Source organism: Corapipo altera, unplaced genomic scaffold, assembly GCF_003945725.1.
Source record: "Corapipo altera isolate COAL_440 unplaced genomic scaffold, ASM394572v1 151, whole genome shotgun sequence".
Lineage (NCBI taxonomy): Eukaryota > Metazoa > Chordata > Aves > Passeriformes > Pipridae > Corapipo > Corapipo altera.
The window spans coordinates 1,371,751-1,385,229 of NW_020884976.1; the positions used below are offsets into that span (position 1 = coordinate 1,371,751).

At 63.6% G+C, this 13,479-nt stretch overlaps 2 protein-coding genes across 2 annotated transcripts; one reads left to right on the forward strand and one right to left on the reverse strand.

The window, feature by feature from the left end:
* Positions 1 to 811: 811 nt before the first annotated feature.
* TCN2 (transcobalamin 2) lies at positions 812 to 4,477 on the reverse strand. The gene is made up of 9 exons (XM_027665514.1): positions 3,235 to 4,477; positions 3,084 to 3,131; positions 2,726 to 2,856; positions 2,485 to 2,637; positions 2,235 to 2,410; positions 1,617 to 1,791; positions 1,336 to 1,525; positions 1,036 to 1,157; positions 812 to 928 (listed from the first exon to the last, which is right to left on the reverse strand). The coding sequence occupies exons 1-9, from the start codon at positions 3,492 to 3,494 to the stop codon at positions 867 to 869; spliced, it is 1,317 nt and encodes a 438-aa protein (XP_027521315.1). The 5' UTR covers positions 3,495 to 4,477; the 3' UTR covers positions 812 to 866.
* Positions 4,478 to 5,120: 643 nt separating this feature from the next.
* Positions 5,121 to 12,825, forward strand: PES1 (pescadillo ribosomal biogenesis factor 1). The gene is made up of 15 exons (XM_027665487.1): positions 5,121 to 5,186; positions 5,507 to 5,586; positions 6,034 to 6,187; positions 6,264 to 6,373; positions 7,900 to 8,071; positions 8,335 to 8,424; positions 9,693 to 9,809; positions 9,901 to 9,978; positions 10,255 to 10,344; positions 10,512 to 10,642; positions 10,785 to 10,910; positions 11,013 to 11,197; positions 11,289 to 11,431; positions 11,842 to 12,009; positions 12,345 to 12,825. The coding sequence occupies exons 1-15, from the start codon at positions 5,163 to 5,165 to the stop codon at positions 12,429 to 12,431; spliced, it is 1,755 nt and encodes a 584-aa protein (XP_027521288.1). The 5' UTR covers positions 5,121 to 5,162; the 3' UTR covers positions 12,432 to 12,825.
* The last annotated feature ends 654 nt before the right edge of the window (positions 12,826 to 13,479 follow it).

Genomic DNA, 13,479 nt, shown 5'->3' on the forward strand with positions numbered 1-13,479 from the left:
TGGCGGTGTCGCTGTCGGCGGTGTCCCCGCGCCCGGGGCGGTGGCGGAGCTCAGCCCCGCGGTGCCGGGGCCATGTGCCGGGAGGAGGTGGCGGCAGCCGGGAACCAGCGCAAAGTTTGGTGATGGCGGGAGCGGAGGGCGGAGGCTCCTCCCCGTGAGGGCCCCGCGCGTCACGGCCGCCGGGCGGGGTTCGGGGGCAGCGGGGGCACCGCGGGCACGCCCAGCGATCCGCCCGGTGCGGCGGGGCCCGCCGGGGACCTTCGGCCCCGCCGGGACAGCACAGCCGCCTCCCCGGGCCCCGCCACAGCCCTCGCCGCCCTCACGGAGCGACCGCCTTCGCTGCCCCCGCCCCGCCCGCCCGGGAGCGTCACCGGCATCGCCCCCGAGCCCGAACCGCGGCGACATCCCCGACACCGCCCCCGGCCCCGCTCGCTTCCGTGCCCTGCCGTGATCTGGGGCCTTGGGTTAAACCCCGGGGGTGCCCCTCGCTCAGTGGGCAGGGCCAGGGCCCCGCCAGGGCATTACAGAGGAGGGTGATCCCAGCTGGCGGCTTTCTGGGGATGAGCAGCCCTGACTCGGTCTCCCCAAATCTTTGCATATCCCAAAAATGCTTTGGACGCCCCAAAACCGGCTGCTCCCGGCACCTGCCTGTGCCATCCTTGAGAGGGACCAGGACCAGAGGAGCTGCTGGTCCCGGTGCTCCCATCCAACAGCACCTGTAGGACAAGGCACATTCTGTCCCCTTCCTCTTCCTCCTCCCCCCGGCAGATTTGGGGTGCTGGCTCCTGGAAAGCAGGAGACAGAAAGCAAGTCCTGTGCTCACAGTGGAGGTTTCATTGCCATCACCCCCTACAGCCCCCCACCCTCTACCACTCGCTGAGGCGCAGGATGAGGGTCTCTCCATCATGGGGAATGTAGTCGGCAACACCTGCAGAGGGAGGGACAGTGACCTCAGGTGAGACTGGGGGCCCCAGGGGCCGTGGGGACTGCCTGGGACCCCCACTGCCTCCCCAGGGACCCCCACCCATCACTTACCTGTCAGCAGGGGGGTGCTGGGGGCTGTCAGGAGCTGCCAGTAGTTCCGCTTCTCCTGCCGGGCCTCCAGCCCCAGCACCTGGGTCAGGTAGGGGCCCTGGGGGGTGTCCTGGGTGTCAAACCTGAGGAGTGGCAGAGGGCAGTGAGGGGGATGAGTGTCCAGCCTTGGCACTGCTGGCGGTGGGACAGGGCAGCTCCCAAGGGAGCCGGGCAGTGGGAACCAGGGTGAGCCCTTGGTGTGGGTGCAGGACACGTGGCCACCCCAGTGTGACCCCAGGGGACCCCAGGTGGGTCACATACGTGAAGCGGGGTTCCTGTGCAGTGGCCGCCCCAAGCACATCCAGCAGGGAGGCGGCAGCGGGCGTGGACACCCGCCGGTCGTAGAGCTGGAGCTCGGAACACCAGGGCTGGGCACACTCCACCACCAGCCGTACTGTCTTGTTCCCTGGCACCTCAGTCGGGGGCTCCACGTCGAGGGGTGTCAGTGTATCTGTGAGAAGCCACCCCGGCGTTGATGAACACCCGGCCACCACCACGGTGCCACTGGCACCAACCCCATCCCGGCTGCCCCCGGCTCGTACCCGACTCCTCCTGGCAGTGCATGGAGGCGATGTCCAGGTAGGAGTGGCCGTGCAGCACTGGCAGCACCTGGGCCATGGTGGTGGCCGTGCCAAAGGCATCCAGGTTCTCCAGCAGCGCAGCCATGGCCCGGCTGTAAGCTGGCTCTGTGTGGCACATGCCTGTGGCCAGGAACACCTGGAGCAGGAGGGAGGTGGTGGGGCAGCAAGAAGAAGAGGGAGGTGATTGGGCACCTGGGCACCGCAGGGCTGAGGATCACCTGCCCTGGGGCAGCTGCCTCTGCCCAGGCACCACCATCTGCATCTGTACCTGCACCCACACCCCACATCTGCACCCACATCTTGCATCTGCACCTGTAGCTGTATCTACACCCACATCTGCACCTGCCTACACCCTCACCTACAGCCTTCTGCACCTGCACCCCACATCTGCACCTGTACTTTTATCTGCACCCAAATCTGCTCCTGTGCCCACACCCACATCTGCACCCAAATCTGCACCTGCATGTACACCCACATCTGCATCCGCACCTGTACCTGCACCCACATCAGCACCTGCAGCCCCACCTCCCCTTGCCAATTCCTGCTCCCATGCCAGAAGTCCCCTCAGGTGACACCCACCTGCAGGGCCCAGGGGGTGCTGTAGATGTTGCCGATGATGCCCTCGGGTCCCTGAGCCTGGGCCATGCTCCTGCTCACCCTGTGCACGGTGTCCCGGAGCTCGGCCGCCAGCCCGGCCCCCACCAGCCTCCTGCGCTCCAGGCAGGCGAAGGCCAGTGCCAGCACGGCCTCCGTGTCTGCAGGGACACCGTGGGGTCACCGCGGGCTCACCCTGTGCCGGGTGCCCCTGCCTGTGCCCACGGGCCCTTACCCACGGCGCCGTGCCCGAGCCGGCCGCGGTGCTGTGCCTCCAGGAGCCGGCGGATCACCTCCTCCCGCACCCGCTTGTGGTGCACACACAGCGCCAGCACGCCCAGCCCGTACTGGTAGTAATTGGTGAGGGGGTGGCCGTGCCGCCGGGAGCCTGGGGAAGTCGGGGGGTGTCACCAGGGTGAGTGAAGTCCCACCCTGTGGGTGCCCAGGTGGGTGGTCACCCCATGGGGGACACTCACCTGTCCAGTCCTCCTCCAGGTAGTATTTGAGCCACGTCACCAGCGCCCGGTGGGGTTTGGTTGGGGGACAGGTGGCCCTCAGCCCCAGCAGATACAGTGCCAGCCGCCCCGTCTGCGGCCGCTCTGCGCCCCTGCAAGGCACCGGGCACCTCCCAGGACACCACCGAGGGTGTCACCCTGCCCTCAGGGCACCTCCAGGACACCACACTGGGGGTGTCACCCTGCCCTGGGGCTCCCAGGACCCTGCTGGCGGTGTCACCCTACCCTCAGGGCACCTCCCAGGACCCCACTAGGGGTGTCACCCCGTGACATGGGTGATTTCAGGGCACCCCATGTCCCCCAGGACACCCACACATACGTGCTGAGCTCAGCATCCTGCTCGGGGTAGCCATGGGCCTGCACGCTCCTGTGGGGACCTGAGGTCAGTGTGTGGGACAGGGGCATCCCCAAAGGCCCGTGGGGAGCCCCGGTGTCCCCATAGGGGTCCCAGTGTCCCCCCAGTGTCCCACCTGCCATAGGGGTGCTGGAAGGCGCGGTGCAGCCTCTCCAGGTAGTGCTGCTCCAGCTGCAGGTTGTGCTCCCGGCCCAGGCGCAGCCCCAGGTACGTGGTGGGGTCGGGGTCCCGCGCGGGGTCCCCCGCCAGCCCCAGCAGCCGCGCACTCAGCGCCCGCACGGCCCCCGCCGGCCCCGGGGGGAACTCTGCCCACGACCCCCGGGGAGGGAGCGCAGGTGAGGGGGCACAGGGGGCTGAGACCACCCCCCGCAGCATCTGCAGCCCCCCGCAGCTCTGTGGGGATGGAGCCCCGGCACCCAGCCCTGCCGTGCACCCAACACCCTCTGTGTGCCCCTACTAATCCCAAAACCTCGAGATTTCCCACAAACAAAGAGGGAGAAACAAAGGAAGAGCCGTAAAGAGGAACACAGAGAGCCCATCAGAGTCTCCCTCCCTGACACCCCTCTGTGACACCCCTGTCCCAATGTCCCTGTGGGACCCCCGGGGGGTGGGCAGGGGCTGGCTCCGGGCAGGGGAAGGGGCTGCAGGAATCAGGCTCGTGGGGGGAGCTGAGCCCTGGAAAACGCATCCCCGAGGGATTCCACGAGGCCCCCGGGACTGGGGAGCAGGGCTGGGGTACAGGGTGGGGTTTGTCACCCCAGCCCTGCCCCTCAGGGACCCCCCGGCCCCGGGGGGTTCCCGGGTAGGTCGGGGGTCCCGGGGCCGCACTCACCGCAGCGCTGGGCGGACAGGACCGCGGGCGGCAGCAGCAGGACGAGCAGCAGCCACATGCTGGAGGGGGACAGGGGGTGACACGGAGGGGACACGGCACCGCCGGACGCCCGGGAGCGGCAGGATGAGCCCGGGCGGGACCGGGACAGCACGGGAAGCTGGGGCGGGAGGCCGTTTCCGCACGTCGGGGCCGAGTCAGCACAAACGGGGTAGAACTTTGGCTGGGAGCGGGGGGATCACGGGGGCTGTGCTGGGTCACCCTGCCCCGGGTCACCCTGCTCCGAGCAGCCCAAAAATAAGACAGGCGTGAAATCCCACAAATCCGGTGCCTTTGAAAACGAGAATCCACTCCTCGCTTCCAACCGGCATTTAACTGAGAAAACGAGGATTAATCAGCCCCACCCCGGAGCCAGAGGAGGGGGGGGGGAGCTGAGCCCCAAAAAGTAACTCCCTAAAGCCGGGGGGTCCCGAGCCCCAAAAGGTAAAACCCCGTAGCCGGGGGTGGGTGTGGGGGGCTGAGCCCAAAAGCCGAATCCCCCCAGCCCGGGGGGGTCCTGGGACCCTTTGGGGCTCAGCCCGGGGACCCCCAGGCTGGGGGGACCGGCCTGGGGACCCCCTGCCCCCAAACCCTCCTGAACCTTGGCGGGGAGGGGAGGTGAGTTCGGGGGTCATGACCCCCTCGGGCTCGGCGGGACCCCCGGGAGCGCCCCGAACCCTCCCGGGGTGCCTAGGGCTCCGGGGGGGGGGGGGGGGCGGCGCCCCCGGCATTGGAGGGGGTGAAGCATCCCGGAGCCCAGCCAAACTCGCGGGGGACGGGGCTGTGGGGGCTCGGGGGGTGTCAGTGCCGCGGGGGCTGTTGGGAGGCCCGGGACCCCCAGGCCGTGGCGCGGGCCGGGACCCCCGGTACATCCCGGCATGCCCCGCGCGGGAGGACCGGCCTGCCTCGGTATATCCCGGCATGCCCCGCGCATCAGGACCCCTCACCGCAGCGCTCTGGGCTGCCCGCCGAGCGCCTGACAGACCGCGGTCCTGTCTCCTGAGCCGCTCGTTCCCCACGCGTCTCTCGTTCCGCCCGCTCCGCTCGTCCCGCCCGCTCCGCTCACGGTGTCCGCGCAGTCCCCGTGCCCGGCGCAGGGCGGCTCTGGTGTGCTCAGGCGCGGCGCGGGCAGCCCGGGGTCCAGCGGCGGCGGGAGCGCGTGGCTCGGCGGGGCCATGGGGGGGGTGGAGAAGAAGAAGGTACCGGGACCCCCACCCCGTCCCCTCCCCAGACTGTCCCATCCCTGTCCCATCCCTCCGGGGCTGCGCCCACACCCCTGGGGCCCGTGCCCGTCCCTCCGGTGCCTTCCCGTGTTGTGTCCCTCCTCCCCTCCGGTGCCCGCCCCCGGTCCCGGTGTCTCCCTCCCTCCGCCCCCGTGACCCCCGGTCGGTGCCCGCTGCCCCACTCGCCCCCCTCGCTGTCCGTGCCCGGCGGTCCCTCTCAGCCCCCATCCCATCCCTGGGTCCCGTTTCCCCCCGGTTCCGGGGGTCTCCTCACCCTCCCCCTCATCTCCCCGCAGTACGAGCGCGGAGCCGCCACCAACTACATCACCCGCAACCGGGCGCGGAAGAAGCTGCAGCTGAGCCTGCCCGACTTCAGGTGCACCCGGGACCCCCAAACTCCCCCTGCAGGGACCACGCACCCCTTGAACTCACTCTCTTCCAGAGCCCCTGACCACCCCGGGACCCCCAGAATCCCCTCTGAATCCCCTCTGGACACCCCCCCTCAGACACCCCAAACCCTCTGAGCTCCCCCCGGGACCCCCTTGATGACTGCCCTGGGACCCCCAGGGCCCTCACGGGACAGCAGTGGGAGATGGAGCCTGTGATGGGTGTGTGGGGTGGCCCTGGGACCTCCTGAACCCCCTCCAGGGGGTGGCCCTTGGGTGTCCCTGTCCCTTGGGAGCAGGATGGATTGTCTCGTGTGTCCTGGGGTGTGTCCCAGGATTCCAGGTGCTAAGTTTGGGGGTTCCCTCCTGACCAAGGGCAGGGCCTGGGGTGTCCAGGGGTGCTGTGTCCCCATGTTCCAGCCCTGTCCCCTCCCCAGGCGCCTCTGCATCCTCAAGGGGATCTACCCCCATGAGCCCAAGCACAAGAAGAAGGTGAACAAAGGCTCCACAGCCCCCAGGACTTTCTACCTGCTCAAGGACATCAAATTCTTGCTCCATGAGCCCATCGTCAACAAATTCCGGGAATACAAGGTGATTGTCCCACCCCAGGGGCTGCTGGGACTGGTCCTGGAGCACCCAGGAGCACTCACCTCCCCCATCCCCACAGGTGTTTGTGCGGAAGCTCCGGAAGGCGTACGGGAAGAGCGAGTGGAGCACCGTGGAACGGCTGAAGGACAACAAACCCACCTACAAACTCGACCACATCGTGAAGGAGAGGTGAGGAGAGTCCTGGCAGAGCCACAGGGAGCCCACCTGGAGCTCAGTGTATCCCGCTCTGGGGGCCCAGCACAGGGAGGACGTGGAGCTGCTGGAGAGAGTCCAGAGGAGGCCCCAGAGATGCTGCCAGGGCTGGAGCCCCTCTGCTCTGGAGCCAGGCTGGGAGAGCTGGGGGGGTTCACCTGGACAAGAGAAGGCTCCAGGGAGAGCTGAGAGCCCCTTGCAGGGCCTAAAGGGGCTCCAGGAGAGCTGGAGAGGGACTGGGGACAAGGGATGGAAGGACAGGACACAGGGAATGGCTTCCCACTCCCAGAGGGTAGGGTTAGATTGGATACTGGGAAGAAATTGTTCCCTGTGAGGGTGATGAGGCCCTGGCACAGGTTGCCCAGAGAAGCTGTGGCTGCCCCTGGATCCCTGGAAGTGTCCAAGGCCAGGCTGGACGGGGCTTGGAGCAACCTGGGCTAGTGGGAGGTGTTCCTGCCATGGCAGTGGGTGGGACTGGATGGTCTTTAAGGTCCCTTCCAACACAAACCATTCTGGGATTCCTTTACCACATCCACCCCTCTTTGGGCACCCACCTCCTGTGTATTTTCTGGGGATGTTGGTGTCAATGGGTGTCTCTGGGCTGGAGGAGTGAGCAGGGAGCTCCTGGCCACCCTGGATGGCTCCAGGGGGACACTGAGGGCTCCGTCCTGTCCCTGCACACTGCTTTCCTCAGAGGGAGGGCTGGTTGAGGGTTAATCATGCCCATGGCTTTGGTGACAGTGAGCAAGGAGGGGACACAGGAAGGAGGGAAGGAATGGGCATTGGCAGGAGGGAAGGAACAGGCTCTGGCAGGTCTTTTCCTTGTCCCTGTGGTGCCTGGGACCTCCCTGTGCTGGTGTGAAGAGAGAAGCAGTGCTGAGAAGTGACCTGTGCCACAGGCCATGGGCCATGTGTGTGTCGTGTCTGTGTGTGTGTCCTCAGGGGTCCAGGCTGGAATCCCCCACACTCAAAACCTGTGGGTGCCCTAAACCCTGTTCACACCCACCTCTTGTTCCGAGGTGCTGCCATGTCCTCTGGGGAGCCCTGAGCCCTGGGAGCTGTGTGGCTGTGACTCCTCAGTGCCCAGGAGGGACACTCATCCCTGTGGGTCCTCGAGGGAACGACTGGAGTTGTGTCAAGGGGAGGGTTGGGTTGGATCTCAGGGAAAGGTTCTTCCCCAGAGGGTGGTTGGGCACTGACCAGGCTCCCCAGGGCAGTGGGCACAGCCCCAAGGCTGCCAGAGCTCCAGGAGGGTTTGGACAGCGCTCTGAGGGACAGGGTGGGATTGTTGGGGTGTCTGTGCAGGGCCAGGGGTTGGACTGGATGATCCTTGTGGGTTCTTCCCAGTTCAGAACATTCCATGGTTCTGTGACCAGCTCTAGTGGGATGTGCAGGTGGATGTTCCATGTTTCCAATTCCTTTCTCTCCTGGGGTCTCCCCCAGCCCCAGCAGCTGGACAGCACGGCCGGGTGTGATCCCTGTTCCCTTTCCCCTGGACACAGGTACCCCACGTTCATCGACGCCCTGCGGGACCTGGACGATGCCCTGTCCATGTGCTTCCTGTTCTCCACCTTCCCCCGGACAGGGAAGTGCCATGTCCAGACCATCCAGCTGTGCCGGCGCCTGGCCGTTGAATTCCAGAACTACGTCATCGCCTCCCGCTCCCTGCGCAAGGTGGGCACGGGGAGAGGGACAGGACAGGCCCCCCTGCCCGGGGGCATGGGGGTGGTGGGTTTGGGCAGCAGGAGGGCACTGGGAGGGTATTGGGAGGGCACTGGCCCAGCTGTGCTGGAGCTGCCGCTGGGGTGCGTGTCCCACTGGGATGTTTGATCCTCCTTGAGGAGGAAGCAACCAAGCCAAGGGAAGGGGGAACAAGGACAGGGACACAGCATCCCCGTGGCCTTCCTCCCCCTAAGCCCTCACTGTGGTCTTGCCAGGTCTTCCTCTCCATCAAGGGCATCTACTACCAGGCAGAGGTGCTGGGCCAGCCTGTCACCTGGATCACCCCCTACGCCTTCGCCCACGACGTGAGTGCCTGGGAAGGGCACGATGGGATCCTGTGCCCAGGGAGGGGCTGAGGGTCCATCCTGAGGCAGAGGAGGCAGTGCCCAGCCTGTGGTGAGCCCACGGGGCCTGGCTCAGGGGGCACGTGTGGACACAGCCCTCTATTACCCCGGGGCTGCCCGTACCAGTCTCCCCAGTTCCTCGTGTCCTCAGTTATTAATACACACCTTTACCAGTCATTAAAGATTAACCTGCAGGAACAAGGGAAACAGGGAAGGGATGAGTCAGATCCTGCAACCTTGAGCAGGGAGGTTCTGCTGTGTCACAGCAGGACAAGGGGGGCTGTGGGTGCCACTGTGCTGGGACAGCCATGTGCCCCCCTGAGCCTTGTCAGGCAGGAGGTCACGGGCACAGCAGTGCCCTCTCCATTCACTCCCAGGATTTTCAGGGCTGGACACAGTTAGATTGGGTCTTTGTGGTTTTGAATCATAGAATCCCAGAATGGTTTGGACTGGAAGAGACCTTAAGGATCATGTCATTCCACCCCCTGCCATGGGCAGGGACACCTTCCACTAGCCCAGGTTGCTCCAAGCCCTGTCCAACCTGGCCTTGGACACTTCCAGGGATCCAGGGGCAGCCACAGCTTCTCTGGGCAACCTGTGCCAGGGCCTCCCCACCCTCACAGGGAGGAACTTCTTCCCAATATCTCATCTATCCCTGCCCTCTGGCAGTGGGAAGCCATTCCCCTTTGTCCTCATCCTCCTTGTCCTGCTCTTGTCCTGTTCTTGTCCAACTCTGCCACACCCTGCACTCCTCACCCTGATTTGAAGTCCCTGGGCCAAGCCCCAAGGTCCCCATTCATGATGGGATGAGGTGTTCCATGTGTCCAAGCAGGGCAGGGTGGCAGCAGGACCCTGCTTGCACCTAGGGAGCTCTCCCTGCCCAGGGTCTGGTGGTGGCTGTGGCCTGACTTGTGAAGGGGCCAGGATTAGGTTGGATCTTAGGAAAAGGTTCTTCCCCCAGAGGGTAATTGGTCACTGCCCAGGCTCCCCAGGGCAGTGGGCACAGCCCCAAGGCTGCCAGAGCTCCAGGAGGGTTTGGACAGTGCTCTGAGGGACAGGGTGGGATTGTTGGGTGTCTGTGCAGGGCCAAGGGTTGGACTGATGATCCTTGTGGGTCCCTTCCTAAATGGGGATATTCTGTGACCTTCCTCCCCACGTGGATGGGATGGGCCCCTGTCCCTGCAGAGAGGGTCCTTTATCCACACATTCTCCCCGCCCTGTGCCTGCAGCACCCCACAGACGTGGATTACCGGGTCATGGCCACCTTCACTGAGTTCTACACCACCCTCCTGGGCTTCGTCAACTTCCGCCTCTACCACTCCCTCAACCTGCTCTACCCCCCCAAGGTGAGGCCATGGGGTCACTGCTGGGACCCCCCCTGGGGTGGTGCAGGGGGGGATGTTTGGGAGCTGCCTCCCCACCTCTGTTCCTCCCCAGATCGACAGCCAGGCTGATGCTGAGCTGAAGCCCACAGAGGGCAAGGAGTATGCCATGGATTCAGAGAGCTACCTGGAGGTGAGGGACACTGATGGCACCATGGGACTGAGGGGTGGAGGGGGCTGATCCCAAACTCCTTGTCCCTGTAGGGAGGAGCTGGGCTTGGCCTCGGGCTCCACCGGCCTCCCCCTGTGTGGCAGGAGACCCTCCAGAGCCCCATGCTGGGGACTGTCCGTGGAGGAGGCTGAATTCTGCCCAATCCCTGGGTCTTTTTGGCTCTGAGAAATCCCTTTCCTCCATGGGGCTGCCCCTTTTCCCACCCCCTGGATATGACTCCATCTCCTCCCACTGCAGAGACTGTCAGCTCTGAGCTCCAGCCTGGCCCGAGTAGTGGCACCAACCCACGAGGACGAGGTGGAGATGGACGAGTTCCCAGTGGAGGGGGTAAGAGCCTGGTGGGGGACTCATGCCTGCCTGTCCTGTGCCCAGGCAAAGGCTGGCAGGGCCAGCGAGGTGCTGGGAGTCTGGGGACAGCACCTGAGACCCCCCCCTTGCAGAGGGGGCTTGCCAGGGGCTGTTGGGGAGGAGGCTGAAGGCTTTGCTCCGAGCAGGAGACAGCAGAACAGATGGATGCCAAGAAGAAGGAGCAGGAGGCCCTGGAGAAGCACAAGAAGCTGTTTGAGGGGCTGCGCTTCTTCCTCAACAGGGAGGTGCCTCGGGAGCCTCTGGCCTTCGTTATCCGGTGCGTGGGGGGTGGGACACCCTGGGCAGCCCTGGCCTCCCACAGCCCCTCTGCTGGGCCCACCCTGCCCGATGTCCCACGGGTGAGGTGACCCCGAGTGTCCCACCAGCCTGCCTGACTCCTTGATGGGCTTTTCTGGCAGGAGCTTTGGTGGTCAGGTCTCCTGGGACAAGTCCCTGTGCATTGGGGCCACCTACGATGCCACCGACCCCTCCATCACCCACCACATCATCGACCGGCCCCGCGTGGAGAAGCAGGTGGTGGGCAGGTGGGTGAGACAGGGGCCTGTCCCCAGAACGGCCACGGGGGCCACCCCAGAGCTGTCCCACGGGCTCCAGAGCCTGAGGTGGGGTCCCTCTGCCTCCCCCAGGTACTACCTGCAGCCTCAGTGGGTGTTTGACTCGGTCAATGCCAAGCTGTGCCTCCCTGTGGCCGATTACTTCCCGGGTGTCCTGCTGCCCCCGCACTTGTCACCCTTCGTGACGGAGCAGGAGGGTGACTACGTGCCTCCGGAGAAGCTGAAGCTGCTGGCCCTGCAACGGGGAGAGAACCCAGGTGATGGGAACCATGGAGGAGTTTCAGAGCTGGGCAGGTGCCAGCGCCTGCTCTGAAGCCCCTCAAGGGTAACCATGGTCTCTCCTTGTAGATGAGGAGAGTGAGGAAGAGGAAGAAGAGGAGGAGGAAGAGGAGGATGACAATGACAAAGAAGAGGATGAGGAAGATGAGTCTGAAAAGGAAGAGGAGATGAAGTTAAAGAAGATGGAAGAGCAGAAGACTCAGAGCAACAAGGTGGGTGCCCGGCAGCGGGGTGGGTGCCTTGGAAGGAGGCGGGTGGGCACTGCCTTTGCTGAGGCTCTGCTCACTGTGGGATGTTCTTGTCCTGGGACTGCTGGGGCACTCACAGGATCCTGGAATGGTTTGGGTTTGGAGGGACTTTAAAGCTCATCTCATTCCACCCCCACCATGGGCAGGGGCACCTTCCACTAGCCCAGGTTGCTCCAAGCCCCATCCAACCTGACCTGGAACATTTCCAGGGATGCTCTGGGCCCCATGTTTGTGAGCTGCAGCTCCCACCCACGCTTAGGACCTGCTCAGGTTCAGAGGGAGCTGTGGCTGTTTTGTGGCCCCTGGTGAATGGGCTGGAAATGGGGGTGGTGGATTCCTGGGATCTGGGTTCCTGAGCTCTCTGGCTCCCACAGGCACTTCCCGTGAAGGTGACAGCGGGGAAGGTGAGGGTGGAGGACAAGCAGCGCCTGGAGCAGGAGCAGCAGAGCGAGGAGAAGCGCCTGGCCATCATGATGATGAAGAAGAGGGAGAAATACCTCTACAAGAAAATCATGTTCGGCAAGAAGCGCAAAGTCCGTGAGGTACGAGCTCTGTGGGACAGGGCCCTTCACCAGCATCCTGGGATGGGCTCTTCCCAAATCTCCTTGTTCCTTCTTCTCTGTACCTGGAGAAGGTGTTGAGGGCAGGTGGGCAGGGGTGAGGCTCTACCAGCCCCTTCCCAGCACCCCCAGGCTGCCCCATGGCAGGGCAGAGCTCCTCGTGCTCCCTCGGGTCTGTGCCTCACAGCCTCTCTCTGTGTCCCACACCTGATCCTGGTGCTGTGGGATCCATCCTCACCTACAGCTGGAGGTTTGGTGGGACTGAGGGTCTGCAGATGGGTCTGCTCTGACCGTGGGTCTCGGGGGTCTCTCCACAGGCCAACAAACTGGCTGCGAAGAGGAAAGCCCACGACACAGCCCTCAAGGAGGAGAAGAAGAAGAGCAAGAAGGCACAACGAGCATGATGGGGCTGGGGGCTCCCAGAGGGGGGTGGAGGATGGTTTTCCACTTTTGCTGTTGAGTGGAAATCCCTCGACTTTGCTCCTAAGACAGAAATGCTGTATTGAAACATTTCCCATCTGTAAATACACCTCCTGCTGTGCCTCTCCCGTGGCTCCCTCCATGGAATCCATGTCACAAGGACTGTCCTCTCCATGCTGGAGCCACCTCTGTGTGAGGAGGAGGTTGAGGAGAGCTCCAGGCTTTGGAATGTTCCATATGGATTTGCACAGCCCTGGGTGCCAGATCCAGGCTCCCTTGCGCAGAGGAGTGCAGAGCCCAGAGTGCTCCCCAGTATCCACATAGAAAACCATATTCCCTTATATTTTTATTTTTAAATAAAGGTGATGCTTTCCTGGTGGTGTTTGTTGTCTGTTCCCTCTGCCTGGGCACGGGGGAGGCTCCTCATCCTGCTTTTGGGATGTGTGTGGGGCTGATGAGGATGCACAAGGAGCTGCCATGGCCAATGCCAGGGCTGCCAACACCCCTGGCATCAGCCACATCATCCCCCACTCCGTTTTTTCCTCCCGAAACACCTTGGAGAAACCTTTTCCTGTACTGTGGTATCTCATGGGGTTTATGGGGACACCTTTGTTCCCGGGTGTGGGGAAGGCTCTGTCACTCCATGGGGATTTTTGGAGGACACCCCCTGGCACTGCTGAGGGGACATGGGTGGCCTGTGGGGTCATGGCAGTGCTGCCAGTCCCAGGGGTGACATTTCCTGGCAGTGAGTGAGCTCAGGCAGGGAATGGTGGGAAATGCCCAGCTTGTGGAATTTAGGTTTATTTTCCTAGATTTTTTTTTACTTTATAATTTTTACTTTTCTTTTTTCCCCTTTTTTCTTTCTTATTTGAATTTCTTTGTTTTTTAGATTTTTCCTTTTGCAATTAGCTTTCCTTTTTTCCTTTACTTTTTTCTTTGTTTTTCCTTTTTTTCTTTTTTCCTTTTTTCCTTTTTTTTCTTTGTCCCTTTTTTTTCCTTTTTTCCTTTTTTCCTTTTTTCCTTTTTTCCTTT